This window comes from Tilletiopsis washingtonensis, assembly GCF_003144115.1.
Source record: "Tilletiopsis washingtonensis strain MCA 4186 unplaced genomic scaffold FA09scaffold_22, whole genome shotgun sequence".
NCBI classification, from domain to species: Eukaryota; Fungi; Basidiomycota; class Exobasidiomycetes; order Entylomatales; genus Tilletiopsis; species Tilletiopsis washingtonensis.
Genome location: NW_020312019.1, coordinates 90,595 through 116,317, shown reverse-complemented (window position 1 = coordinate 116,317; position 25,723 = coordinate 90,595). Strand labels below are relative to the sequence as shown.

At 66.9% G+C, this 25,723-nt stretch overlaps 10 protein-coding genes across 10 annotated transcripts; 4 read left to right on the top strand and 6 right to left on the bottom strand.

Moving 5' to 3' along the window:
* Nucleotides 1–78: 78 nt before the first annotated feature.
* Nucleotides 79–1,147, top strand: FA09DRAFT_362806 (hypothetical protein; the record flags this gene model as incomplete). The annotated part of the gene is made up of 2 exons (XM_025745516.1): nucleotides 79–155; nucleotides 351–1,147. 2 exons carry the CDS (start codon nucleotides 79–81, stop codon nucleotides 1,042–1,044), a joined length of 771 nt encoding a protein of 256 aa, XP_025595711.1. The 3' UTR covers nucleotides 1,045–1,147.
* A 31-nt stretch (nucleotides 1,148–1,178) lies between these two features.
* Nucleotides 1,179–3,208, bottom strand: FA09DRAFT_301480 (putative carnitine O-acetyltransferase mitochondrial precursor; the record flags this gene model as incomplete). Its single annotated transcript, XM_025740368.1, has 5 exons — nucleotides 1,179–1,316; nucleotides 1,372–2,181; nucleotides 2,239–2,455; nucleotides 2,506–2,724; nucleotides 2,775–3,208. 5 exons carry the CDS (start codon nucleotides 3,206–3,208, stop codon nucleotides 1,179–1,181), a joined length of 1,818 nt encoding a protein of 605 aa, XP_025595710.1.
* Nucleotides 3,209–3,948: 740 nt separating this feature from the next.
* On the bottom strand, nucleotides 3,949–7,166 carry FA09DRAFT_322462 (sugar transporter STL1). The gene is made up of 17 exons (XM_025741052.1): nucleotides 6,503–7,166; nucleotides 6,342–6,452; nucleotides 5,787–6,271; nucleotides 5,708–5,731; nucleotides 5,627–5,637; nucleotides 5,523–5,569; nucleotides 5,429–5,455; nucleotides 5,288–5,375; nucleotides 5,110–5,230; nucleotides 5,020–5,040; nucleotides 4,855–4,963; nucleotides 4,782–4,794; nucleotides 4,699–4,719; nucleotides 4,614–4,628; nucleotides 4,509–4,561; nucleotides 4,389–4,433; nucleotides 3,949–4,333 (listed from the first exon to the last, which is right to left on the bottom strand). Exons 1-17 carry the CDS (start codon nucleotides 6,863–6,865, stop codon nucleotides 4,142–4,144), a joined length of 1,746 nt encoding a protein of 581 aa, XP_025595709.1. The 5' UTR covers nucleotides 6,866–7,166; the 3' UTR covers nucleotides 3,949–4,141.
* A 436-nt stretch (nucleotides 7,167–7,602) lies between these two features.
* FA09DRAFT_352752 (hypothetical protein) lies at nucleotides 7,603–8,546 on the bottom strand (the record flags this gene model as incomplete). Its single annotated transcript, XM_025744831.1, has 1 exon — nucleotides 7,603–8,546. A coding segment is annotated over exon 1 (840 nt), but the record flags the coding sequence as incomplete, so codon positions are not given.
* A 26-nt stretch (nucleotides 8,547–8,572) lies between these two features.
* FA09DRAFT_139922 (hypothetical protein) lies at nucleotides 8,573–9,485 on the bottom strand. Its single transcript, XM_025739125.1, has one exon. The coding sequence runs from the start codon at nucleotides 9,166–9,168 to the stop codon at nucleotides 8,659–8,661; it is 510 nt and encodes a 169-aa protein (XP_025595707.1). The 5' UTR covers nucleotides 9,169–9,485; the 3' UTR covers nucleotides 8,573–8,658.
* FA09DRAFT_332080 (hypothetical protein) lies at nucleotides 9,358–10,065 on the top strand. The gene has a single exon (XM_025743305.1). The coding sequence runs from the start codon at nucleotides 9,397–9,399 to the stop codon at nucleotides 9,607–9,609; it is 213 nt and encodes a 70-aa protein (XP_025595706.1). The 5' UTR covers nucleotides 9,358–9,396; the 3' UTR covers nucleotides 9,610–10,065.
* Nucleotides 10,066–13,180: 3,115 nt separating this feature from the next.
* On the bottom strand, nucleotides 13,181–15,129 carry FA09DRAFT_332079 (Pkinase-domain-containing protein). The gene has a single exon (XM_025743304.1). It carries the CDS (start codon nucleotides 14,795–14,797, stop codon nucleotides 13,505–13,507), a length of 1,293 nt encoding a protein of 430 aa, XP_025595705.1. The 5' UTR covers nucleotides 14,798–15,129; the 3' UTR covers nucleotides 13,181–13,504.
* A 1,028-nt stretch (nucleotides 15,130–16,157) lies between these two features.
* Nucleotides 16,158–17,453, top strand: FA09DRAFT_332076 (hypothetical protein). Its single transcript, XM_025743303.1, has 2 exons — nucleotides 16,158–16,701; nucleotides 17,119–17,453. Exons 1-2 carry the CDS (start codon nucleotides 16,252–16,254, stop codon nucleotides 17,332–17,334), a joined length of 666 nt encoding a protein of 221 aa, XP_025595704.1. The 5' UTR covers nucleotides 16,158–16,251; the 3' UTR covers nucleotides 17,335–17,453.
* FA09DRAFT_332075 (hypothetical protein) lies at nucleotides 17,406–20,159 on the bottom strand. Its single transcript, XM_025743302.1, has 3 exons — nucleotides 18,313–20,159; nucleotides 17,757–18,256; nucleotides 17,406–17,694 (listed from the first exon to the last, which is right to left on the bottom strand). Exons 1-3 carry the CDS (start codon nucleotides 20,112–20,114, stop codon nucleotides 17,603–17,605), a joined length of 2,394 nt encoding a protein of 797 aa, XP_025595703.1. The 5' UTR covers nucleotides 20,115–20,159; the 3' UTR covers nucleotides 17,406–17,602.
* An 853-nt stretch (nucleotides 20,160–21,012) lies between these two features.
* On the top strand, nucleotides 21,013–25,664 carry FA09DRAFT_341072 (hypothetical protein; the record flags this gene model as incomplete). Its single annotated transcript, XM_025744395.1, has 11 exons — nucleotides 21,013–21,285; nucleotides 21,337–21,466; nucleotides 21,528–21,822; nucleotides 21,881–22,226; nucleotides 22,284–23,532; nucleotides 23,589–23,781; nucleotides 23,836–23,962; nucleotides 24,013–24,508; nucleotides 24,563–24,816; nucleotides 24,893–25,109; nucleotides 25,174–25,664. The coding sequence occupies 11 exons, from the start codon at nucleotides 21,013–21,015 to the stop codon at nucleotides 25,662–25,664; spliced, it is 4,071 nt and encodes a 1,356-aa protein (XP_025595702.1).
* Nucleotides 25,665–25,723: the final 59 nt, after the last annotated feature.

Below are 25,723 nucleotides of genomic sequence, written 5' to 3'. Positions count from 1 at the left end.
CTCTACCAATCTCAGCCCTCGCCTCTCCTCGCATTCTCGCGGCGTCTGCAGAGCCGCGTCCTGCATCGCATCGCAGCCATGGCGCAGCGCTACGGAGGCCGCTTCGTGCCGAACCCAGAGCTGGAGGCCAAGAGGCTGCCCAAGCAGCCCGTCGCGTGAGTGCCAGGCATGTTGCGTGGCAGCAGCGAGGCGCAGGCAGGGCGGTCACGTCTGGCGAAGCAGCAGCGGTGCCGTGCGAAGAGGCAGCGGTGCTCCAGTGCTGTTCTCTGCTGCCAGCAGTGACTCGGGCCTGGCTGTGGCCTCGCGCTCCTGCCTCTATGCGTCGAGTGCCTGCTCACTCCGCACCGCAGCATCTGGCGCCGGCAACTCGCGCCGCCAAGCTACGCCGCCGACTCGCCGCACCGCGTGCTGAAGTGGAGCAACACTGGCGAATACGTGACTTTCCCCGAGGAGGCAGACGAGCCGCGCGGCGCCGACGCCGAGCGCGAGGTGGCTGCCGTCGAGGCACAGGCGCGCGAGGCCGAGGCGCAGCGGGAAGCAGCGGGCGGCGACGAGACGCAGGCCATGGACGTGGACACGCCGGCAGCAGGCGAGGGCGCCTCGAGCATCGTGACGCCGGCCACGGTCGCCGAGGAGACGCGTGCCGGCGCGACCCAGGAGCAGGCCAGCGGTGCGGCGCCGAGCGCCATCCCGCAGCATGTGCGCGAGGAGATGGCGCTCGTGTCGGCAGCCGGCGGCGTGGGCGCCGAGCTGAACGCCGGCCCACTGCCGGACGACTCACAAGGCGCCTCGGCTGCCTCGACGCCCGGCCCGACACTCAACGTCGCTGCCGAGCTGCAGCCGCCGCCGTCGGGCGCCGCTGAGCCACAGACAGAGGGCGAGGTGAACGCCGCGGCGGTGCAGGCTGCTGCCGAGGGCACAAACGAGGGCGGCGGCGTGGCCGACGAGGTGGGCCGCAGCACTCGCGAGCCAAGCGTGCCCGGCCTCGACGCCGTCGTGGAGCTGAGCACGGACAGCGCGGAGGCACCCAAGCCCGCGTCCTAGCGTGACGTGCGGCGGAGCGTGGACCCCGTCTCTCTGCTGTAATTGTATCTGTCACTCCTGCCGCTGTCCTGTGCTTTACTTAGTTGCGTGACAAAGATGAAGTACTATGTACATGTGCCGCGGCGCACGCCGCTCTACAGCTTGCTCTGGCCCGCAGCGAGGCGGTCGTGCAGCTCGCGCAGCTCGTTGATGCTCTCGTTGATGTAGTGGCGCAGGCGGCTGGCGTCGAGCTTGAGCGACGTGAGCGTGAACGTGAGCGAGTTCTCCTTGATCTGTGGCGAACGTGTGAGCTTCCGCAAAGGTGGGCGTGCTCTGCTCTGCACTCACGGCGTACGCGCAGCCGAAGCCGTCCGGCACGACCTCGCCGTAGCCCCACGCGGCGAAGCTCTCGCTCGAGATCTGGCTCGTGGAGAGCTTCCAGTGGCTCGACTTGGCAAACGCCTCGTCCTGGTACAGCGCCGGCAGCTGCTCGCCGTCCTTGAGCAGCTTCTTGAGGCCGAACAGGTGGCGGTCAACGCCCTGCGCGTCGGCAGCGTCCTTGGCGTAGGCCAGGTGCTGCTTGACGGCCGCCTGGAATGCCTGCGAGCGCTCCTCGTCGGACGCCGAGCTGCTCTCCATCGCCTCGCAGAACGCCTTGCTCTCGACGCTGCAGCTGCGGATCACCTCGGTGCGGCCAAACTTGAACTTGCGCGTCTGCGCCGACTCGTACGTGGCGCACGGCGCGCCGTACATCTTGTAGAACGCCAGCTGGATCGCCATCTGCACCCACGCGTCGGGGCTGCACTTGTACTTCTTGATGGCGCCCTTGCCGTAGCCCTGGAAGTCGAGCACGGCGAGGTCGTGCTTCGCCTTGAGCTCCTCGAACGCCTTGATCGAGTCGGCGATGCGGCCCTCGACGTTGGCGTCGAGCGCAAACTCGATGGCCTTGGGCGTGGGCAGCGAGCGCGAGCCGCTGCCGAGGTCGATTTTGTTGGCGGCGAGCGCAGACAGGACAAAGTCGTTCATGCGCAGCGTCGGCGTGCCGTCCATCGTCGAGTGCTCACCCATGTAGCCCGACTTGCCGTTGGCCGAGACGACGAGCTGCTGCTTGTCGTAGAAGCGGTTCTTGCCGTCGCCCCACCAGAGGGCCCACGAGCGCTGCAGGAGTGTGAGCATGTTGGGCGGTAGTGCGCGGGAAGAGGGCCTGGGACTCACCTCCTCAATGGTGGTCGGCGAGTCGGCGTCGAGCGCCAGCACAATGACGGAGCTCTCGATGCGCGCCAGCGCCGCCTTGTTCTTCTCGCCGCCGCCGTTGCCGACGGCCAGCAGAGCGTCGCGCGCGGCAGCCCACTTGTCGCGGTTGTCCGACGTCAGCGCGCCGACGGGCTTGCTCTCGGGCGCGCCGGCGTTTGCGACGATGCGCTCCAGCTGGCTGCGTACGGGGTCAGCGGTGCTGCAGAGATGCGGCCTCCCTCTACTCACCTCTCGATCTCCTGCGCGCTGAGCTCCTCGCCGGAGTGCACGAGGTCAAACTCGTAGAAGCGCCCGCCGTACGCCACCACGAGGTGGTTGTTGCTGCGCGGGTCGGCCTTGGTGGCCTGGTCCATGTCCTTGACGGGGATGCGGCACGAGTTGAACATCCACGGGTACGAGGCGCTGCACATCGGGCCCGTCTTGGTCTTTTCCGGCGTGAGCTCCTCGCTGCGAGAGGGTCAGCACAGCGCCAGTGCGGCGCACCACAGCACACTCACCTCTCCACCAGGCGGCGGAACTGCAGCATCGCCTTGAGCTGGCTCGCGGCACGCTTGGTGCCGGTGCGGCGGCTGCGGTCGTCGGCGTGCGCGTAGAAGTAGCTAACGTACGGCACGACGGGGTCGCGGTAGCCCATGTATGCCGCCTCATTCCACCAGCTGGCGAGCCAGTTGCCCTCGCTGGCGGAGTCCTTGGCGCGTGCCTCGAGGCGCGCCTGCAGCTCCTTGAAGAGCGCCGCGTCGCCGCCGTCGAGGGCCGCCTGCACGGCCTGCTCCGTCTTCTTGAAGGCGGCGGCGTCGAGGTGCGGCTGCGTGCTGCGCAGGTACTTCTTGAACGTCTGCTCCAGCGCCGGCACGGGCAGCGCCGGCAGCGACGCCTGGCCGCCGAGCAGTGCGCCCTTGCCCTGAGCGAGCGTCTCGGCCTTGAGGAGCATGGTGCGGCGCTGGAGCGGGGCGCGGGGGGCAGCGAGGCGCAGCGGCGAGGAGAGCAGCGTCGGGCGGGTGAGGCGGCCGGCGGCGGCGGCGGCGTGCATGGAGCGCTGCAGCGAGATGTGGTGGTGGTGGGACGGTGAGGGGCGGGCACGGCCGTCGATCTTGGGGGTGCGCCGGCGCCGGGGCGGATGCCGCATCGCCGGCGCCGTGGAAGGCGCACGCCGGCCACCGCCCAGCCTGCTCGGGCACCTTCCCGGCGCAGGCACGCGGGCAGTGTCTCGCGCAGATGACGGCCTCGCGCAGCGCCACGCCGCGCGCCGCGCACCTCTCCGCTCCGGCCTTCACCGGCGCGCGTGGCAGCGGCCCAGGCGCTCCACTCGGCCCGGCGCACAGCGGAGCCGAGCCGGTTCCGCCGCCTCCGCATTCTTCGCGGGCGCCCCAGAGCAGAGCCGCGACTGCGGCAGGCAGCACCAGGGGCGATCTTCGCCTTCAGGTGCTCCCGTCGGCTGCAGCTCCGGCAGGATTCGGGACGAGAAGCGCAGTGATCTGCGGCTGCTGCGGCAGTCGCGCTGCGCGAAGCGTAGTCTCGGAGGCCTGCTCAAGGGCTTTTTCGACGCAACAGGTGCGTCCCCGGAGGCCACGAGGCTGATCAGCGGCATCTGACAGGATCCTCAGAAGGTCCGCAGCGCCTCCGACACGCAGGCAGAGACATCATCGAGCTGTATTTGCTGAGACACAAGCAGCCGAGTCTAGACGTGAAGTGTAACGCGCGCATCGCAGGCGGGACAGGGCGCAACGGGACGGATGGGGGCAGCACGGAGGTATCGAGAAAGACGCAGGAACGGGAGGCTCGGAGGCTGCAGCGGCGTCGTACAGACGAGGCTTGCACGAGCGCGCAGCACAGCGGAGCGGCACACAGATGCGCGAGACGCGCTCTAGGGCGAGTCGGTGGCATCGCGCGTGTGGTGCGCCGTGTCGCTGCGCTTCTCCTCCTTGCCCTCCTCGGCGAGGATGGCGTCGAGAGCGATGGGGCGGCCGGCCTTGTCGTAGCGGCGCGGCGTCTCGCGCTCCTTGCAGACGACGTCGTACGGGTTGAGGTAGCTGCTCTTGGCGAAGATGGCGTCCATCTGCGGTAGTACGAGTCAGCAGCAGCAATCTCTCTTCACATGCGACGGCACGTACCTCCTCGAGACTGCGGCCTGCCGTTTCGGGGAAGATGAAGTACGTCTACGGGTGGAGAGGGTCCCCGAGACGGCACGGTCAGCATCGCAGCGCACTGGGAGATCTAGAACTGCAGCTTACGGTGATGCAGATCAGGGCGTTCGTGGCCGCGAAGATGGTGTAAGTCCACGAGCCTGGCAAAAAAAGGTCAGCAACATGTCTGAAACGTCGCCGCAGTGGACGCACCGATCGAGTCGAAGGCTGTTCGAAGGGGAAGAGGCAGTGCGTAAGCGAGCGAAGTGAGGGCTTCCGTGCGCACGACGATGCGTACCGATCGGCGTAATGAGCACAACTTCACGGCAAAGGGCATGTCAGCGACGGCAGAACGCGTCCCAAGGTCCAAAACGCGCGCACCAAGGAAGTTGAACTGCAGAGCAGGCTCCGGTCAGCAGTGCAACCTCTCTGCTCCTTCGAAAAGCGTACGAACTGCCCAGTTGCTCATAGTTGCACACCCGTTGGCTGCAGCACGAATCCGCAAAGGAGTGATCTCGGCAGGGTACAGCCACGTCATGCCGAGCCATCCGATGGCGAAGAAGCTGACGCAGCGCCATATCAGCATGCAGCGAGCGCCAGGACGAGGCAGAGCACTCACGTGTTGAAGAGGAAGAGCAGACTGGTGGCGTGGAGTCTCGGACGTCAGCGAAGGACGCTGGGGGTGCGCACGTCTCGAGACTCTACCCACACAGCGGCCACATAGCCCGGCGCAGTGTTCGTCGCCTCCACGCTCAGCGGGTCGTTGGGGTCTGCGAGACGGGGCCTCGTCACGTTGGGATGAGTGGTGACAGTAAGGAGGGCCATGCAGACTTCAAAGGGAGGAGATTCAGCGGGGGAATGCGAAGAGAAGGGCGGAAGATACGCACTCGACATGGCTGCGGCGGTGTACAGCATCAGGTTGCGCCGGCCGTACTTCTCGATGATGAAGACGGCAATGAACGAGGCCAAGAAGTACTGCGGAGGGTGTCGGTGAGGGAGAGAGAGAGGAAGGGGAGGAAAGAGCGCACCTCGCAGCCATTCGCTAGCGCGACAATCTTTTGGGGAAAGGAGAAGGAGGGAAGGGTTAGGAAAGGCGGAAGGCAGGCTCGCATCTTGACGCACCCGCGACACGAGAGGTGACATGCCAATGTTGTTCTCGAAGATGAAGGCTGAAAGGAGACGGGCGTTAGGGACCGCGGGAGGCATGCATGACGCCAGCGACTCACCTGCGTAGTACCTGGAGACGGATTAGACGAGAGAGGGGGGTTAGGTGAGCTGCGAAAGCCGAAGACAGAAGGAGAACCTACGTAATGAGGTTTATACCCCCGATTCTGCCCCCCTTCTTGTCAGTTTTGGTTCGGAAAGGAAGAAGAGAGCGAGACTGACTGCTGGAACATCTGAATCGTAACGCCAAGGGCCGAACGGTGGAAGTTCCGCTCGGGTCCCTGGCGGAAGAGGTCCTTGACGCCGACGTCCTTGGAGATCTCGAGCGACTCGCGCATTTCCTTGATCTTGAGGTCGACCTCCGGGTCGTCGACGGGGATCTCGTCGAGCGCGGCGATGACATTGCGCGCTTCGGTCTCGTTGCCCTTGAGCATGAGCCAACGCGGGCTCTCGGGCATCCAAATGACCAGCAGCGTCGGAATGCAGAGCACGAGCTGGAAGGCAATGGGCACGCGCCAAGAGGCACTGGCGGTGGCCGGGTTGGCGTTCGAGTTGCCGCCTTCGGCGTTGGGGTCGAGGAAGAAGAAGGCGAGGTCGAGCACGTAGGCCATGAAGATGCCGCCCGTGATAAGCAGACCCTCGATCATGATGAGAGCGCCGCGCTTGTGCGGCGGAGACGTCTCGCTCGCGTACATGGGGATGGTAGCCTAGGCGCGCGCGCGGCGCGCGTGTCAGCGTCGCGCGCAAAACACTCCCTGACCCAGACAAGCTACTCACCGTGTGCATACCGTTGCCGACACCGCCGATGATGCGGCCCATGATCAGTACAACAATGGCGTTGGGGCCGGACGAGGCCGTCTGGATAATCGCGCCGATGGCCATCCAAACCTGCGCGCAGCGTGAGCTCCGAGGCGCAGCGCACCCTCTCTCCGACTCACAGTGCCGATCCAGATGATCTTCCGGCGGCCGAGCATGTCGCCGAGCCAGAGGCAAGAAAGCGCGCCGATCAGGCAGCCAATCTCGTACAGACCGATGGTGAGGCCCTGCAGCGTCGACTCGGACGACGTGGCGCCGCGCAGCTGCGCCTCGCGGCTCGTCGTGTCGATCTCGGGGAACTGCGAGACGAAGGCGGGCAGCGAGAGCAGGCCGCCCATGACGCCCTGGTCGTAGCCGAAGAGCAGGAAGCCCGAGCCGGCGGCGATGCCGAGCAGCCGGTTGAGCGCCACGCCGCTGCGCCCGGCGTACGTGGGGCCGTTGTAGGCGGCCTTGCGGTCCTTTTCGTACTGCGTAGTGAGGCCCATGATGGAGGGCAGATGTAGGAGGATGATGGGGTTGGGCGCAGAGCGGGGTGCTGCAGCAGCAGGGGGCTTTATACGTGGCAGCGGCCGGGGTGAGAGGCGGGGTGAGAGCGGGTGAGAGCGGCCGCCTGCCGGACGCGGCGCACAAAGACAGGAGATCTGCTGCGACACTGGGCCCGTGCTGCGCTGTCGCCTGCCCCTCTGAGGGTCCCAGCTAAGGCACGCTAGCGAGGGCGCTGCAGCGTAGCGTCCGTGCCTCGCGCGAGTGCGGAGAGGGGGCCAACGGACGCGGAGGAGCTCGGCGAGAGGGCGGAGCACGGCGGCGCGTCACGCGGTCGCGCCTTCTCGCAGCGCAGGGGGCACTTTACGAGCTTGCGAGAGGCTGCTCGGCACCGCAGCAGTCAAAGTGCACTCTCGGCCATCGAGTGGTTGGGCAGCGCGGTCGCTGCTGTCCTGCACCCGCCGGTGACCATGCGGAGGCGCCGGCACGCTGCGGCTGTGCGTATGCTAAACGCGGCGTCCGTGCTGCGGAGTTGCCCACGGGTGTGGTGCCCTCTCGCTCTCTCGCACGCGCTGTTCCGCTGCAGATCCCCCCGTTGGAGCCCCGCCCAGGCGCTCGCAGGCGTGCAGGCGCGCAGCGCATCATGGTGCGCCCTGCGCCCGAGCTCCGCCTTGCGCCCGCGTGCTCGCCCGACGGCCGATCGGCGGCATCGCCGGCGGCCCTTGAACCGCCGCCTCGCGCCGCCCTTCCCCCCCTCCTCTCCCCCCCGGCAGAGGTGGGAGAGCGCGCGCAAACTGGACTGCCACTGAGGGGCTTTTTTTTTCTGCATCCGGCGGAGCCCCTCGCGGCGACCCCTCTGATGCTTGATCTGCGCCATTCGTGGCAGAGCAGGCGCCACAGGAGGCCAGAGGGGTGATTGGCGCACCGCGATGACGCTGCAAGGGCAGCACTTCACGCGCTGGCAGAGAGAGGCGCTTAGGCACCACAAGGCACGGATGCAGCAGCGCAGCACCGAGCTCTCGCTGCGCGCTGTTGCCCTCGCTCTCGCAGCCGCAGAGGAGCCGCACCTCTCGCGGCATCGGCGGCTCGAGGCGGCACAGCGGGCAGCGGGCATCGGCGCAGGCGGGCGGCAGCGCAGTAGAGTCGGCGGCATCGTCCGGCCCGCACGCCGGAGAGGGACAGCGCGGGCCAACGCCGCACGACAGCTGAGCTGCCGCAGAGCCTTCGTGCGCATGGCCGCTCGCAGCGCTGGGTCTTGGCGCTGCCCGCGACTCACCGCGCCAGCTGGGCTCGGGCATCCTCCGCAGCATGTCGATGATTCAGCCGTGCGCGAGCTCATCCAGCAGCGCTCGAGGATCGAGGAGATGAGAGCGCTCCCAGAGACGCAGCAGAGCGCCGCCGAGGTCGCGTGCAGCACAGCCGGCGTGCGGCGCAGCGCTGCTCTCCTGCCCGCGATGCCAAGGCACTTCCGGCGCGCTGGCATTTCCTCGCTCGTCATGGCCTCCGGAAAGTCGCCGTGCCCGCGGCCTGCCCTCTGGCAGCACCTCTCCTCCCAGCGAATCAGAAAGTCACGCAACATCGGCTGGCAGGTGCCGCGAGAGCCGAAGCATCCCTCTCGCAGCGGCAGGCGCAGCAGCAGCCAAGGCGCTTCTTCCGGCGCAGCGCCCTGCCCCTGACGCTAGCACAACAGCTGCCGCCGCGCTGGCGGCGGGTGGTAGCGCGGCGCAGGGGGACGACAGCGGTCGCGCTGCAGCGCGCAGCGGCTGCCCCGCCGCTGCAGCTGAGGTCGTGCTCGTCAGCAGCAGCATCTCACGCTCGAACCAGAGCGCTGCTGATGCTGGGCGCTGCTGCATGCTGAGATGGTGAGATGACAATCTCGCCGAGAGCAAAGAGCGGGGCGGGCTGCTGTCGCAGGCGTGAGAGCGAGCAAGCGAGGCGATTCCGCCGAGCGGCGGCACCACCTCGTCCAGGGCGCACAGACGGGCCAACCTCTCGCCCCGCGGGGTGATGGGGTGCCTTCCAGCGCCAGACGCAGGCACGGCGCTTGCGCCCACGGCCGCAGCGCACTTGCAGGGCAGCAGCACGCAGCAGCTCGAGAGGCCACTTTGCACTCTTTTCGCGGCCCGCACGCCGGCAGAAGCAGCTTCGACGGCTGGCTCCCGCGCCAGCGTGTGTCAGGGGTGCAGCGCAGAGACGCGAGGCGAGGCGCGCTGCGGCGTGCGGTGAGGGACAGCGGCAGCGGTGTGGCCGCATAATGCGTTGCTGCCGCTCTGTACCCTTGGCTGCAGCTCAGCCCGCAGCCCATGGCAGCGCCTTAGCGCCTTGCTCAGCAGAGAAGAGTCTTGCCGAAACTGCTCCGCTTGCGGCATCAAAAGACGAGGGGACAGCGCAGCAGCGGCTCCTGGCTCAGGAGCCGCTGCTGCGCGGCGCTCTCTCATGCGGCGTCGCGCCACGTGCCGAGCTCGGCATCGGGGCGACCTTGTGCTGCTCCTACTCGTGTTGCTCTTGCTCTTGCGCGCGCCTGGTGGACGGTATGGTACACGCCCTGGCAGCACAGCAATCTGCGCTGGGCGTGGCTGCTGACGAGAAATGCCGTCTAGCTCCATCTGACGCCGAGCGAGGCCGCACCGGTCCGAAATGCGGGTTCGGCAAGACTCTATCTGCCGATGGGGCCCCGCACTCCGTTCGTCCGCTCGTCCGCTTGTCCGCTCGGACTGCAGCGGTGCAGGGTCTGACGGAGCACTAGACTTCCCACGCTCTCGCCGTCTGAGGCAAGATCAGCCAGCGAGATGAGCAGCGCTTCTCGTCGCTCAGCAGCGATTCTCGTCGCTCGGCTCTACAAGCCCCGAGCTGCAGAAGTGGCGCTGATTCTCCTTCAGAATGGCTTAAACAGCTGAGGCGAGAGAGACGTGATGAGATCGCGCTGCCGCAGTTTCAAGGATGGCCCCTCCTCTACGAATGATCTCAACGCTGGCTGGGAACGCGTCGATATCGCCGAGATCTCTGCCCTGCGGCCCTGGCTTGCGGCACGACATGGCGATTGCCAGAGCAAATCACGCCAGAAGCTCTCTCAGTTGTCCTCGCACAAGAAAGACAAGTCCAGTAGAGGAGCAGCCGGGTGAAGAGACGGACGAGGCAAACGGACCGATGAGAAGAGCGTGACGGAAGGCCGTCGAGCGCTCACAGCGCATGCCTTTGCGACCTAGACGCAAGCTTTGTGAGCTCGTGCTTTCAGAGCTTGGGGCAGCTTTGCCTCGCGGCACAAGTACTTTGCGCTACTCACTCTTCATCTGTTGCGCCTCTGCTCAAGGGCGTCCCAAGTCTCCCAATTGATCCTCGATGCGGCGATTTCTGCCATGGCCACGGCCTTGAACTCCTCGACGTCGTGCAGAGTGAGAAAAGCCTTACGGAGCCGGAGCTGTTCGACTTGCCACGGCTCAGGGACGATCGTGTAGAAGGCTGCGCCGGCCCGAATGCCGCTCTCGTGCCCCTCGCAGAAGTCAAGCTGAAGCGCCTGGCTGTCGCTGCGAGGCTTGATGCGCACCCAGATGACGAGGTCTCGCAGTCGTGACTCGGCGAGCGCAAGGCGCAGACTCTCGGGAAACGAGCTGCAAGGTATCTCCCATAGAATGTCGCACAGGTCGAGAGTGATGTGTGTCAAAGTTGTGGAGTCCACACCGTCGTCCTCGCAACATGTTGCGAGTCTGGGGATGCCATCCGTTGAGAGGAAGTAGAGCTCTTCCACCTCGTCACGTTCGTACTCTGACTCTGACTCAGACTCATCGTCGGCTGGGCATGGCAGTTAGTAGGGCGGCAGATACGTTGCCCTTCTTCTACGTACAGGAAGAGGACATGACGCGCAGATTCAGCAGGTGATGGTGGATGGGAAGGAAGCCTGGGGGTCCGCACGCCATTGAGCAAATGTCGTTTCGCTCAGGCACAGGCTCCGCACTCGCATCCGGGTGCGGGCACGCGGCAGTCCGGCAGCCCGTGAGTGCTGAGCGAGAGCGCTTACGATGCTGCCTCAGGGGGCGGACCGGCGCTTGGCGTCAGTCCCGCGGCACGGCGCGCACGGCAAGATGGAGCCACGGCGCATTCTTATTGCGAATCCGACCGGCGGCGCGTGCCCTTTCAAGCGCTCGCAGGTCTGACGGCCAGTGGGGACGCGGCAAGCTCGCTCGACGCTGTGCAGAGGCGCAAGTGCCAGCGACACTGAACTGAACGAGCCTGAGACGAGACGCTCGGTACGGAGACCGCGCCCCTCTGTATGCAGACGCGCGCGGCAGGCCTCCTGAGCAGTCATGTTGCCACCCCAGCAGTCAGGATGCAGACGACGCTGCGCACCGCCGCAGGTCCCTCTCGACGATACAGCGGTCAGTCTCACACATTAGCCGCTCGCAAGAGCGGCAGCTCGATGATCTTAAATTCGGCCCGACACGACACAGAGCTGCGTGTGTCTGGAGCCGATCACAGCGATGCTTGCCATCGAGCTGCAAGAGCCGGACATGCCACGAACGGACTCCATCACGACCTAGGCGCATCAAGGTGCTTCGTGAGCACGGCACCAGACCCACCGAGATGCGTAATCACTGTACAGAGCCGGCGCCTCTCCCGGACGGCCCTCAACGCCGCCGCGTTGATCCTGTTCGCCTTGCGCTCCGCCTGCCTCTCCGCCTCGGATCGCTCGAAATCCTCGAGCTCACGGACCGTGAGGAAGGCCCCGGCCCGCCGAAGCTTGTCCACCTGCTCGGGAGTGGGCACCCTCACGGCGAACGGCTCACCGGCCTGGCGGCGGTTCCTGTGCGCGTTGCTGAACACGATCAGCAGCGCCTGAGTCTTGCTGCGAGGCTTGATCTGGATCCAGGTGCTCCACCCTGACTTGTCCGGCCCTGCTTTGCCGTTGAGCCTTTCCTCGTGGGAGAAATTCCACCTGACGCCAGCGATCTCGACACCTTCGACTTGCCACGTACGCTCTGATCCCGGGAGGCGACCACCGGACCGCCAATTCCACGGGGGGACGACGCCGATCGTTGACAGGGCCCAGAAATCAATGTCCTCGTCCACGCCAGGGGCTGAGCGACAGTCAGCATGGCGCCAGAGACGCCGCAGCTTCGACGCACAAGACATGACGAGCAGAACGATGATGGTGGATGGGAGTAGAGCGCCGCGGGCGAGGGTGGCAAGCAACCTCATCACTTTCCACTTCTCCGCGCGTGCAAGCCGCCGTAGTACAATCTCTTTGATCAATGAGGCCTCGATCGATCAGGGGACGAGACATGGCCTGCTCGCCGGTGATGAGCTTCTCCGCCGCCGCGCTAGAAAGGCGGCCCGAGCTCGTCCAACAATGCGCATGCAAGCGGGCTGGACTGCGTGCTGGCACGTCCTCGAAAGACCTGAATGTCTGTGAGCCAGCGCAGCAAGTGCGCTCACCATCCGCGAAGATCCGTCAGCGGCAATCAGCGTCGCATTTCTCGTGAAGGCTGAACGAGGCGCGAGACAGCCCGGTATCGACGCGACAGCGCTCCGCCGCCGGCACGCGCCAGCCCCGCTGAGCCTCGGCGCTCATGGCCCTGCGCCGTGCAAGCGCAAGTCTCTGCTCACGCTTCAACGTCAAGTCAGCTGAAGCACACTCTGCACGGCCCTCCTCAGTGCTGCATGTCCACGAGCCGAACTGTAATGCTGTGGATTCGCGGACGACTAGAGGGGCGGAGCAGACGAGGCACTCGAGTGTGGATGTATGAGGGTGGGAAGGGGGAATTGCAGATGCGGGGTGTGGCTCAGCTCGTGTCCATCTCGGGCTTGACGGCGTCTGCGTTGAAGCTCGGCACGTCGCTGGGGCTGAGCTGCTCGTCGTCGCCGTCGTCGACCTGCATGCGGCTCATGCTGAGGCTGGCGCCGGCCAGGCCGCCGCTGCCGCGCCGCCCGCCAAACGACGTGCCCATGCTGCCGGCGACGCTGCCGTCGTACGTGCCCGAGTAGGAGAAGCCGCGGAACTTGTCCTGCACGCTGCTCGTGAGGGCGTCGTCGGCGTCGCTGCCGGGCACGCGCTTCGCATCCTTGCTGATGGCGACGCCGTTGGAGGCGGCCGCGTCCTTGCGCGCCTGTGCCGAGACACTGAGTATGCCGCCGGCCTCGAGCGCGTCGTGCGCCTGCCCCGCGTTGCCCTCGAAGCCGGGAATGAGCGCCACCTCGCCGAGGTCCGTCTCGGTGAACTCGGGGTCGAAGTTGGCCACGCTCTCGTCGCTCTCGACGAGCGGCTTGAACGGCGGCGTGAGCTGCTTCTTGGCGAGCGCGTCAAAGTCGATGTCCTTGAAGAAGGCGTGGCTCTTGAGGTCGAGCGCGTCGCGCTGGGCGCCGAGGCGGTGCTTGGGGTTGCGGTTGAGCAGCTAAGCAAAGAGGTCAGCTTTGCATCGACAGACCCGCTGTCGGCCTTCCACAGCACCTCGTACTCACGCCCTTGACGAATTGCTTGCCGTCGTCGCCGATGGCGCCCCGCGGGAACTTGATCTTGCCAAAGCAGATGTTGCGGTACATCTGCTGCGTGTCCTCGGCGTAGAACGGGCTCCAGCCGCAGCACATCTCGAAGAGGAGCCTGTGGCAAAACGTCAGCGCACTGCATGTGTCTTCCCCCCGCATCGCACTCACACGCCGAGACTCCAAAAGTCGACCAGCTTCGAGTAGCCGCTCTCGTCGAGCAGCACCTCGGGCGCCAGATACTCCGTCGTGCCGCAAAACGTATTCGTGAGCTGCCCGGCGCCGAGATCCGGCTTCGAGAGGCCAAAGTCGCACAGCGCCACGTGGCCCGTCGCGTCGAGGAGGATGTTCTCGGGCTTGAGGTCGCGGTAGACAATGTCGTACTTGTGCAGGTGCTCGAGCGCCAGCACGAGCTCGGCAATGTAGAAGCGCGCGCGGTCTTCTGTGAAGCGGCCCTCGCGCTGCAGGTGCCAGAAGAGCTCGCCGCCGGACTTGTAGTCGGTGACAAAGTACAGCTCGAGCTCGGACTGGAAGGAGAACTTGAGGCCCACGAGAAAGGGACAGTCGAGCGACTTTTCGAGGATGCGCCGCTCGCCCATCGTGTGCGTCACCTCCTTCTTGATGGCAATCTCGCGCTTCGAGAGCACCTTCATGGCGTAGATGCGGCGCGTGTCCTTCTTGCGCACCTGGAACACGCGCCCAAACGTGCCGCGCCCGATGAGCTTGAGGTACTCAAAGTCCGCCGGCGTCAGGCGCCGCTTGGAGCTCAGGCGCTCGTACTTGAGCTCGAGGCGCACCTCGCCGCGCGCGCCGCTCGTCGCCTCGTCGTCCTCGCGCGCGGCGAGCGAGTACCACTGGTCCGAGTGCATGCCGGGCACGAGGCGCGGGCGGATCTCGCGCATGCCCAGGAAGCCCTCCTCCTCGGCCTGCCGGTCGTACACGCTGATGAAGATGGGCTTGTCGCTGTGCGTCACGTCAAACGTCACTTCGTGGCGCCATGCCGGGTGCAGCACGTAGCCGCCGCCGGGCGCCGTGCTGCCCACTATTGGCGCGCCCGGGTCTGCCGGCGTCACCGTGCGTGCACGCGCGCGCGAGCCGCTCGGGTCCGCCTCGCTCGCCGGCACGGGCTTGCCCTTGGCCTCGGGCACGGCGCGCTCGTCTATCGGCTCGCGCCCGATGAACTCGTTTTGCTCAAACGACACGACGACGTACGGCCGCGACGCCGCAGAGCTCGTCACGAGGTTGCGCCCTGCCACCACCTTGACGGTGAGGTAGCCGCGCGGCGCAGACGTGTTGCGCGTGCCCGACGCGGCCGGCGCACCCTCGGCCTTGGCCTTGGCTGGCGGCAGCTGCATGGTAAAGTCGGGCACTGCGAGGGAGTGTGAGTGCGCTGAGAACTGAACCGCGGGAGTGCTAGACGGAACAGGATAGGACAGGACAGGCGGCTCAGCTTGCCACATGGGCCGCGGCGCCTCGACAAGACGCCGCATTGCTGCTTGAGAGCGCCGTCGCAGCTACGCGATGCCTCTGCGCGGGAGCTGCCAGCAGCGCTGTGCTGTGCCCAACGCACGCAGCAAGTGCCCTTGCACTGCTTCGCAGCAGCGCGCATGCGCCTCGCACAGTCTTGTGTCTGCTGCCAGCAGTGCCGTCCCTGCTCTGCCTGCCACACCTCTCAGCCGCCGCAGCTCTTCGCCATCACTCACCCGTCGTGCTCAAGCTCGTCGTCGGCACGCTCGCATGGCTAGTGACACCTCCCGGCGTCCTCAGTCCTCCAGGCGTCAGTGGTGGCTCGTATCCCTGCTGCTGCTGCTGCGTCTGCGCTGCGCCAGCTGCCCCGCCAGGCCCCAGCAGGCCCTGCATGCTGCCCGCGCTGTTGCCGCGCGAATGACTCATGCGCGCCGCTGGTGCGCCGGGAGCCGAGGCGGACGCCGAAGGCTGCGCGAAGGTGTCGAACGGGTTCTGCTCGGCTGCTTTGTTCGACGAGGCCTTGGGCGTCGTCTGTGCGCAGAAGGTGCGTCAGCGCAAGGAACGAGGCAGGGCAGAGCAACGCGACGCACCTGGTCGGCGGGGCCGTGGGGCCAGAGGCCCTTGAGCATGTTGGCGGCCATGGTGGGCGTCTATGCGAGAGCGAGGGGTGGCTGCTGTGTGACGAGCCCTCTAGGGCAGGCGGCTCGGGAGTGTCACAGACGTGGAGGTAGTGCCGGTGCAGATCAGCGCGAGGCGACGCGAGCGACGACGGCGGCGGGCAGGCTCGCGCACTCGTGAGGCGCAGGAGCGTGAAGGAGTGAGTGTGAGAGAGAGAGAGAGTCCGGGAAGACGGGAATGGCGAGCAAGCGCTCGCGACAGGGGTGCAGAGGAGCTAAGCAGAGAGGCACACGTAACGTGGCGCACGCCAGTGTGGAGACGACGGCCGGCGGAGCGCAACGCGCAGCGTCACCGCGCGCTGCTGCCGCTGTTGCTGAGGAGGCCGGGCGGCTGAGCGGCCGCACCGCTGGCGGCGCCGCGCTGGCGCGCGGCATGCGGCCTCGCTCGCCGCCCCAGCGCAGCCTTGGCTTAGCCGCGGCACGCCGCCGAAAGAGGCCGGCAGCGGTGCCGCCTCCGCTCCGCCGAGAGCGACGCCTCACCTCACGCACAGCCTCGGCACCGAGCATCGGCCTCATGCGCATCAAGCCTGGATCTCGGCGCCGCGCTCGGCATGCCTGCTCCTCCGTGCTGCCGATATTCCGATGCTGCGTGCCAAGATGAAGAGAGCGACGCTCGGCCGGTCCAGAATACAAGTCGAGTTACGGCTGCTGCGAGGCCGGCGAGCTCGAGGTGGACGAACACAGCGGCTGCGCTGACGTTGCGCGGCTGTTCCCACACTTTTCTGCGCGCCGCTCGTCCGTCTCCTCCACCACACCCGCATCTCCAAGCCATGGCCTCTTCCTCTTCACTCGCGCCTCTAGTGCTTCCCGGCCAGCCGCTGCCCAGCAGCAGCGGCAGCAGCGCAGCGCGTGCCGGCGCCGGCACGTATGTGCGTGGCGCTCACATGCTCTCGTCGCTGGTCGGGCGGCCCGATGCACGAGGCGGCGTCACCGGGCGGCCCTCTCGCTTCGTCGTGCCCTCTCCCTCCTCCATCGTGCTAGGGCGCATCACGCGCGTCACGCCGCGCCAGGCCACGCTCTCCATCACCGTCGTCGATGGCTTGCCCGTCGCTGCCGGCGACGCAAGCGCGGCGGGAGAGGCCAACCGTGCGGCGGGCGAAGATCCGGCGGGCGCAGACTTCACGGGCGTGATTCGGCAGCAGGACGTGCGCATGACGGAGAAGGATAAGGTCCGGTTGGGCGATTGCTTCAGACCGGGAGATATCGTCAGAGCTAGCGTGGTGAGTAGCATCGCTCCGGCTGTAGAGAACACTGAGCTGCGCAGGGCGGCCGCCAGCGTGAGCGAGAGCAGCCAGCGATGAGCTCGGTGTCTTGCGCCGTTGCACCTCAACAACGAGGAGAGAGGCTGATAGGCTACAGACGCTGTGGGCCTGCTGCCCACTCGCGGCGCATTGCAGTCAAGAGCGGAACATGCCGCTGCTCGTGCAGCAGAGGCAGCGCTGAGCGCGTGGCGACTTGAAGGCCAGCAGCGTTGCGACGACGGGGTATGGAGAGGCGATGCACGGACAGGCTGCGCGACTGCCGTGTGCATCGGCCTGGCTGCTGAGCGCGCTTGACGCATGCTGGCATCACTGCTTTGGTGCTAGCGCGATAGGAGGCGCCTCGTTGCTGGTCGCAACGCTGACCCTTTTCCTCAGATCTCTCTCGGCGATGCGCGTTCCTACTACCTCTCAACAGCAGCAAACAACCTAGGCGTCATCTATGCGCTGCCCTCCCTCGCGCTAGGCGAGGCAGCACCCGAGATGGGCACCGAGGCGCTCGCGCCACTCGAGCCGGTGAGCTGGAACGAGATGCGCGATCCGCGCTCCGGCAAGACGGAGAAGAGGAAAGTGGCGAGACCGGAGGGAATCTGATGCCGCGTCACTGTTGCTGCGCTGCGCTTGAAAGGAGCGGCCGGTGGCGCATTGCGTCGGCGAGAGAGGAAGAGTGCGGTATGCGTGCATTAGATGAGATGGAAAGATACAGTGGTGCAGACGGTGACGTGGAGACGAGCGAGCCGGGGAAGACAGTGGGAGAGAGAGAGAACAGGATGAACGCGCGCAGTGGGCCCCGGGCTCGAGCAGTGATGCCCTGCAGCCGTCTCAGCAGCAAGCAGCCGCAGACACAGCAGCTAGACTTCGCTCAGCCGTCGCGCAGGCCAAGCGGGCCCGCAAAGTCGACGGCTGCGCGACAGCGACGCACTTGCATGACGTACGACTCGACAAGTGGCCAGACTGATGATGCAGACACGTCAGCCGAGGCGCAACGCCGGTGCTACGACGTCAGCGGCACTCACCCATGGCACACTGCGCCGTATTCGCCTCGGCCAGACTCAGATCGCTCAGCGCCACACGCCGCTTCCAGAGGGCCTCTTCGCCCTCTGCCGTGCCGCGACCGGCGAGCCTGAGTGCCGTCTCCTGCTCTGCTTGCGCACGCGTGCCGGCCAGCAGGACCACGTGCCCATACGCAGCGACCATCTGCGAGCAGGCAAAGAAGGGCGTGTGACGCAGCAGCGGCGACGTCTCGTCCTCCACAGCCACAGCGTGGCGCGCACGCGTACGGTCGACGTAGTCCTCGCGCACAATGTCGAGGATGCCAGCAGAGGCGGCGTCGATGCGGCGCAGCGAGTCGGCCACGCGTCGTGGATCGCGCGCGGGCACGGGAGAGCTCTCGGGCGAGGAAGTGCCGTCGCCCAGCTCCGAGATATGGCTGGAGGTGTTGGGACGGAAGGCGCACGAGGAAAAGTCGAGCGTCACTTCGGGAAAGGTGGCGTTGCGATGGAGGTGGATGCGGCCGCTGAGACGAGAGATGTTCAGCACACGTGAGCTGCAGAGCATCAGCGCGAGACTCACGAGTTGAGAGTCACGATGGCCATGAGTGCCGCCTCGGCGCGCGCCTCAGCCGCCTGCAATTTGATCTCGTCGCCCTCGAGCTCCGCAGCCTTCGCCTGCGCCCTTGCAGTGCGCCATCGCGCGTCCGACGAGAGCAACAGATTCTCTGCGAGACTCTCCAGCGCCGCCAGTCGTGCCAGACTGCGAGCTGCAGCCGGCGTCGGCGGGACCAGCGCCTCTCGCATCAGCGCGCAAGCTCGCACGCGACTGTCGTAGCTCTGCCGTGAAGGATTGGCACTGTGCTCTTCGCCGAGATCGATGGGCATGTCGACTGCTGCCTGCGCCGCCAGACTGCCTACTTGTGCGCCCGCTTGCCCGCTCGAGACAATCCACAGCATCGAGTCGACGAGGTAGAGCTCCCACCATGCGCGTCGCAGACCCTCTAGCACGTCGCGATCTGCTGCTGCAGTCCAGCGCTGCGCTGCGCCAGCGAGCGGCAGGGGCGCTTGCTGCGATGCCTCGCCGAAGGGCGCATCAAGCCGGTGCACGCCCCATTCGCTGGCGAGGCGAGCCGCCTTGCCGAGGGCGACATTGGCGTCGGCCGGTTTCCCGGCGCCCGCTTCGACAGTGGCGAGTATGAGGAGGCCGCGCATGCTGTCGAGTGCGTCGCCTGCGCTGAGCGCATCGCAAAGCCCGGCAGGCGCGCGCGGCAGACGCAGCTCAGTTGCCAGGTGCCGAGCGTGACTCAGACTGCGCTCTGCGGCTTGTGCAGCCCTCGGTCCGGCAAGTCGCAAACCAAGCGCAGAGGCCGCGTGATGCACGAGCATCTGAGCCTCGCTGCGCTGTGCACTGAGCCAGGCGGCGTACTGCGCACTCGTGCCGAGCAGCGGGATGATCTGTTGCGCGCGCGTGAAGAACGCTACGAGTCCCTCGTCCATGAACGCCAGCGAGCTGCTGCGCGCGCTGCTGCTGCCAGCCTTGCGCGAAGGACGCGAGGTGGAGCTCAGCATCTGGATGCTCTCGAGCTGGTGCATGGCGCGATTGGAGAGTTTGGGCGAGTGAGACGGATTGGAGAGCTCCGCTATGCTGACGGCCGGCTGCGGCAGCGACGTGGGCATCCAGTCATGCAGGCTCTGCAGATCCTGCATGACCGACGAGCGATCGGGCGACGAGGCGCTCGTCGAGGCGCTCGGCGAAGCTGCAGAGGGACCGCCGCCGCCGTTGCTGCCGCCGGCGAGGATGTTCCACATGGTCGGATCCATCATGACGTTGTCGAGCGGCGAGCTGGCTGTGGCCGTCTGCTGCAGCGCAGCATCGCTGGTGCCCGCCGGAAGTGAGGCCCAGAAGGCAGCGACTGAGTCGGCCATGCTGTCTGCGGAGCTGCTGCTCGACTGCTGCTGCTGCTGCGCAGCCGGCCAGGAGCCGAGCGACAGGTCTGGCAGCGCCGTTGCGGCGGCAAAGGGCGTGCCGTTGGACAGCGGAGCCTGCCACGCGGCTGTCTGTGCGGCCGTGGGCGGCTGCTCGCCGGCGTGCTCCTCGGCGTGCAGCTCGTCGTCCTCACTATCGCCAGCCGCGCGGCGGCGCTTGGCCGGCCGGCCAATGCGCTTCGTCGGCGCCCAGCGGCACGCGACGGCGAGGCGCTGGCAGCGATGGCAGGGCGCATCTGCGGGTATCTCAACATCGTCGCCGGCCTTGTGGCTGGCGAGTGCATGGGGCGGGACGCCCTCGCACGCCGACTTTGCGGCGCGGCACGGCAGACAGGCGAGCGCCTTGCGGCGCACGGGCGCGGGCGGCGAGGCGGAGGCGGAGGCCGCCTGGTCCATGGCGGCGAGGCGGTCAGCAGGCAGAGCGGGATGTGTGGATGTGGGTGTGGGAGTGAGAGCCTGAGAGGCGATGCGGCAAGCGCGCATGTCTTGAAGGCTAGCTGCTGCGCTCCATGCGGTGCTCCGGCCCGATCGCAGCACCGCCAGATGTCCAGTAGCCGCGGCGCGAATTGCAAATTGCCGCGGCCCATCTGCTCCCGCGGCTCCCGCTGCCAGCCCTTCGTGCTGACGCTCCTCGATGTTGCTCATGCGACAAAGGCGACGACGAGAGGGACGCAGAGACCCCCACGCCGCCACTACCCCCGTCGGGCAGACCCTGGAGGTGCATGTCAAGGGCCTGGACCACGTCCCGCACACGCGTCTTCTCACTCCGACGTGGCTCACTCGCGGACGCTCCGCAGATGATCAAATTGGCGAGATGCAGCTGGCTGCTGCAGCGAGCCTTGGCACGCTGAGACGCTGCGCCACAGAAATGACGGAGATGATCGAAAAGGCGCGAGGATGGGGGCCTGGAAAAGGAGCGGATGTCAGTGTCGGCCGTGAGCGCCGCGTCCTCCAGGTGCAGCTGCCGGGCTGCCTAACCCTCGCCCGATGTGTGGCTTTCGTCTGTCCCGCAGCGTCGGAACAGCCTGCGAGATTGACAGTAAGAGAGTAGCAGGCCGCGGCTCTGGCCGAGCGCACCGAGTAAGAGGGGCTTGATTCCTCAGCGGAGCACGTCAGGCAGGGCGAGCACGCCAGGCGCCCATGGGAGCGGCACGGATAAACCGCGGCGGGCGTGGGAGCGGCATGGGCGCGTTGGCAGCGAGAGAGGCCTCGGCAACGGCAGACCCAGCCTCCCGACCTCCACCGCCCGCACCCGCCGCACACCCCTCGGCCCAGCATCATCCAGCTCTGCAGCATGGCCGCCGCCGCCGTCGCTGTGCCGTCGGCCGTGCCGCAGCTGGCGCACGCCTCGACGTCAAGCTCGGCGCCGGCGCACACCGCAGCGCACTACTCGCGCACCGCGCGCACCCAGCTCTTCGTGCACGCCGCCGGCAGCACGCCGAGCCTCGTAGTGCGCGGCGCAGACCATGCGGCCGTGCACGCCCTCGCCTTTCCTGAGGCGCAGCAGCGCGACGCTGTGCTGGATGCACTGGCGTGCGGCGAGGGCGGCGGCGAGGTCGGGCCACTGGTGAGTGTCGCCGTGCGGCGTCTCCTCGCAGCGCCCTGATCTCCGGCGCAGATCGTCGCGGCACTGCGGCAGCACATCGCCGTCTGGACACGCACGGGCACTGGACTGTGGAAGCAGCACTCGGCCTTTGAGCTTGCGCAGGACGAGGACGGCGAAGCGACGGCGCTGGATCTGCGCGAAGGTGAGGCGTGTCGCTGCTGGGCTTACCTTGCTGGCCTTTGGCGCTGACGCACAGCCGGCAGGCAAGCTGCTCGTCGGCGCCCAGCGTTCCATCTCGCTCTGGACACTCGACGAGAGCTCGCCGCTGCAGCCATGGCGTAGGGTATGGCGGCGTCGCTGTCCTCAGCCCATCCTGGCAGCCCGCTGGAGCCCGGACGGCGTCGTCTTCGCCGCTGCGACGCGCGACGATGATCGGGTCCTGCTGTGGGCCTGCAGCGGCAAGGCCGATGAGCGGCCCCGTCCGCGCCTGCGCGCCGAGCTGACGCACTTGCGCCCGTTGCGGAGCTTTGCGTGGCGCCAGGCGCCGGACAGCTCTGGGTGAGGCGACGCTTGCGTCCTAAGGGGAATGCCGCATCGCTGACATGCCCGAGCACAGACAGACCGAGGCGCTTCTCACCACCACGACCGACGGCACGATCCGTCTTTGGGCGCCGGTGATCGATACTCCCGGCCAGCCGCGGCTCTGGGCGGCCATGTGTCCCTCAGCCATGGGAGGCGCCGAGCCGTCGTACCTCGCAGCAAAGCACGTGGCCGGCGCGCTCGAGGCGACAAAGGCGGCGTACGCGCGCCAGACGGAACTGGCGGCCGTGGGCTTGCGCACCGACACGCAGCGCGAGGCAGAGATGAGAGAGGGAGCAGTGCGCAGACTCGAGGCGGTCGGAGAGGCGCCGGATCTCTTCCTCGGCCTCTCGAATGGCAACCTGACGCTCAAGGCGCTCGCTGTGCGTTTGTCATGTCCTTGCGGTGATTGACGGCTCAGCTCACGTCTCTGCTTACAGAACGTCGATCGAGCACCGCCGACGCTGCACAGCATCTACACGGTGCTCAGCACGCCGTCCAGTCTGCCCGTGCTGCCCGCCTCGCTCGAGCCGCTGGCCGTGCCGTCAGGCGCTGAGCCTTCGGCGCCCGCTGCAGTTCTGCGTCTACAGCACGCCAGCTACACTCTGGCGCCCGCTGCATTCTTCGAGGGCTCAGGCGGGCTGCATGCATGCGCACCGGCGCAAGTGCCGCACACGAAGCTCATTGAAGGATTGCTCAGCGCTCCCGGCCACGGGCGAGTCGCTAGCGTGGCGCAGGACGAAGGTCGCATCTGGTCCGCCTGCAAGCGTGGCTCACAGCGAGGCTTGCAGAGCTGCGAGGCGAAAGGCGGCCGCATCGTCGCTCTCGCCGAAGACTCGTACGCAACGCACGACGGCGACTGTGTGACGCTGCATCGCCGCGATGGCAGCTCCACGTCGCATGCGATGCCGCAAGATGCTTCTCTCGCAGCCGTGTTGCTTGGCAGCGAGGCCCCGATTCTCGTCACTTCAGAAGCGAGCGTCCTGCAAGGCAGCAGCTCGCATCAACTTGCAGTCAAGAGCGCGCCGCGGCTCGTGTTTGCCTCGACTGCGACCATCTTCACGCTCGGCGTCGACGGCACACTAGAGAGCTGGACGCGCAGAGAGAGCAACTGGACTCGCTCCTCGCGCCTCGAGTGTGCTGCCAGTCAAGTGCGCCATGCGCGGGCTTCCGAATTGAGCCTTGTTGCGCTGGCGTCAACGAGCAGCGCGGGCAACGCGCAGGTGACCATCTGGGACACTCGAGCGTCTGCCTTTTCTTCTGGCCTGGAGCACGCACAGGACTGGCCCGCCGACATCTGCGCACTGGCCTGGGCGCCCGAGAGCTTTGCGTCGCTGCTTGCCGTTGCGACGCAGACGAGCGTGACGCTGCTTGCGCCACGCCGACGAGGCATCAACGAAGATGTCCGGCGCATCGGCGCGGCGCGCTGGGAGGCACTGGCTCAGGTCGAGCTGGGCGCACTGGCATGCGAGCCTATCGTCGACGTCGAGTGGCTTGCCAATGGCCAGCTGCTGGTCGCTACCCAGGCAGAGATCCATGCATACGGGCCTTACCTCACACCCAGCGGCGCGCAAGCAGAGGGTGATGTCGCTCCCGCAAGGCCGCGACATATCGCCGAGCTTGCGGCCAAGCAGAGCGGCCCATTGTCCGACTTCCACCCTCTGATGCTCTGGCAGCTGCTGCAGTGGAGTGCGTGCGGCCTTTCGGAAAGGATGCCGGCCTGCGCTGACACATGCTGTTCACAGATCGCCTCGACGTCGCAAAGATGGTCGTCGTGCTGCTCGCCAAGGCCGCGCAGGCGAACGAGGACGCCGCACCGCTGCGGCCAGACAGCTTGCCGGTCGATGTGTACCTCGACGAACTGAGCGGCTCAACGCAGCCAGAGCGTGCGGCGCAGGGACAGCCTCTGTTTGATGAGACTGCCGAGGCGCAGGCCAGGTGAGTGTCGCCATGTGCGACAACGGCGACGTCTGCTGACGGGAGTCGCCGCAGCGACGCCCTCGAGTACTCGTCGGGCTTGATGGCAGACCTCATCACGACGCTCGAGAGCACGACCGTCGGCGACCTCGACGCGGCTGAGCTTGCACAGCTGCGTGTGCTGCTGCGCACCATCGACGAGGTCAGTCAGCTCACGCACGGCAGCATGGGCTTCGCTGATGCCCGGCACAGGTCAACGAGCAACGACGCTCGCTCGACGACAACGGTCTTCGGTACCTCGTTGCGCTGCGCTGCTTCGTCAACCAGCCCACAAGCGATCCTCTCGCGCGGCTCAAGTACCGCGACATGCTGTGGGCGTACCACAGCACCAGTCAAGAGGTGCTGCAAGGCGCCCTGACGCAGGCGTATGACGGCCAGCTGACGTGGGATGCGGCGCGCGCCTCGGGCATCTTCATGTGGCTGCGCTCGCACTCCGAGCTACGCGCCGTGGCGGAGCAAGTGGCGCGCGCTCAGTACATGTCGGGCAACGACCGTGATCCGGTCAAGTGCAGTCTCTTCTACTACGCTCTCGGCAAGCATCGCCTGGTGCAGAACCTCTGGAGACAGGCAGCCTGGCATCCAGAACAGCAGAAGATGCTCGCGTTCCTCGCCAAGGACTTTAGCGAGGAACGCTGGCGCACTGCGGCGCTCAAGAATGCCTTTGCGCTGCTCAGCCAGCGCCGCTTTGGTGAGTTGCACGCACACGGCAGCTGTACAGTCTCACGCTTACACCCGCATGCAGACTTCGCGGCCACATTCTTCATGCTGGGCGACAGCCTGCGCGACGCCGTCAACGTCTGCGTCCGCAACCTAGACGACCTGCCCCTGGCCCTCGCCCTCGCACGCGTGCGCGAAGGCAGCGACGACGGGCCCGTGTTCAGCGAACTGCTGCGCAAGCGCGTGCTGCCGCTCGCGTTCGAGCAGGGCTACCGCTGGCTCGCCAGCTGGGCCTTCTGGCTGCTCAAGCGCCGCGATCTCGCCGTGCGCGTCATCCTGGTACGTTCACACACCGTCTCAGTCTCACACAAAAGGGTCCCACCCCAACCTGAGCTCTCATTCCACGGCCCCTCAGGTTCCCTTCACCGAGCTGCTGGCCGATGCCGACGTTGCAGAGATGATGCCGGCCGACGCCAAGGCGGGCGACGGGCACTACGCCGATGCGTCGCTGGCGATCCTCTTCGGCCAGTTGAAGCACAAGTCCCTGCAGACTCTGCGCGGCACGGCGACCATCTCCGAGCAGCTCGAGCGCGACTTTGTGCTGCACATCAACCGCGTGCTGCGCAGTCAAGGTGCGTGGGCGGGAGGAGGAGTGCTGAGCTGTCGCCGTGAGGCTTAGGTGTATCACTCACACAGGCTGCCATGCTCTCGGCCTGGCGCTGCTGCGCAATTGGTCCTTCGACGCGCCGGATCTGGGCTCTGCAGCAGCGCCGCCATCCTCGACGGTGCTTGCGCCGCCGTCGGCAGCCGCCGCGAGCTCGGACATTGCGGCCGACTTGTTCAGCGCGCTCTACATCGAGACGCCCAGCAGCGAGGCGCCGATGTCTCGCTCGCCGCCTGCGAGTCCGACTGCGGTGCGCCGGCGCAGCAGTCTGATGCGCCGAGCGTCGCGCGTCATTGATGACTCGGAGCTTGTGGCACAGAGCTTGCGCGCGCCGCAGGCCGCCGTGCGCGAGGAGCCTGCGGCAGTTGCGACGGTCAAGGCAGAGCCGACGGTCGAGGAGGAGCAGCCGAGCAAGCCGGCGCCGGCGCCTCCGCCGCGCTTGCCGACGATGCTCAAGTCGAGCAATGCCGCGACGCAGCAGCAGGGAGCGCAGGAGTTCTCCTTCGACTCGTTTGGCTTCTGATCGATCGTCGTCGGAGATGGCGGAGGGACCTAGCGCGGGCACAGCGAGGGTCGTCAGCT

What these genes read in the sequence shown, in the direction of transcription:
- FA09DRAFT_322462 (XM_025741052.1), bottom strand. Translation starts at nt 6,865, where the DNA reads ATGGGCCTCACTACGCAGTACGAAAAGGACCGCAAGGCCGCCTACAAC. An exon ending in CTGCTCTTCCTCTTCAACAC is followed by an intron (nt 4,964 to 5,019) that starts GTGAGTGCTCTG and finishes GCGCTGCGTCAG; the next exon opens with CTTCTTCGCCATCGGATGGC. An exon ending in ACGCCCTGATCTGCATCACC is followed by an intron (nt 4,434 to 4,508) that starts GTAAGCTGCAGT and finishes CTCCACCCGTAG; the next exon opens with ACGTACTTCATCTTCCCCGA.
- FA09DRAFT_139922 (XM_025739125.1), bottom strand. Translation starts at nt 9,168, where the DNA reads ATGGGCTGCGGGCTGAGCTGCAGCCAAGGGTACAGAGCGGCAGCAACG.
- FA09DRAFT_332080 (XM_025743305.1), top strand. Translation starts at nt 9,397, where the DNA reads ATGGTACACGCCCTGGCAGCACAGCAATCTGCGCTGGGCGTGGCTGCT.
- FA09DRAFT_332079 (XM_025743304.1), bottom strand. Translation starts at nt 14,797, where the DNA reads ATGTGGCAAGCTGAGCCGCCTGTCCTGTCCTATCCTGTTCCGTCTAGC.
- FA09DRAFT_332076 (XM_025743303.1), top strand. Translation starts at nt 16,252, where the DNA reads ATGGCCTCTTCCTCTTCACTCGCGCCTCTAGTGCTTCCCGGCCAGCCG. An exon ending in ATATCGTCAGAGCTAGCGTG is followed by an intron (nt 16,702 to 17,118) that starts GTGAGTAGCATC and finishes CCTTTTCCTCAG; the next exon opens with ATCTCTCTCGGCGATGCGCG.
- FA09DRAFT_332075 (XM_025743302.1), bottom strand. Translation starts at nt 20,114, where the DNA reads ATGGACCAGGCGGCCTCCGCCTCCGCCTCGCCGCCCGCGCCCGTGCGC. An exon ending in GCCATCGTGACTCTCAACTC is followed by an intron (nt 18,257 to 18,312) that starts GTGAGTCTCGCG and finishes CTCTCGTCTCAG; the next exon opens with CGGCCGCATCCACCTCCATC. An exon ending in TACGGCGCAGTGTGCCATGG is followed by an intron (nt 17,695 to 17,756) that starts GTGAGTGCCGCT and finishes CTGCATCATCAG; the next exon opens with TCTGGCCACTTGTCGAGTCG.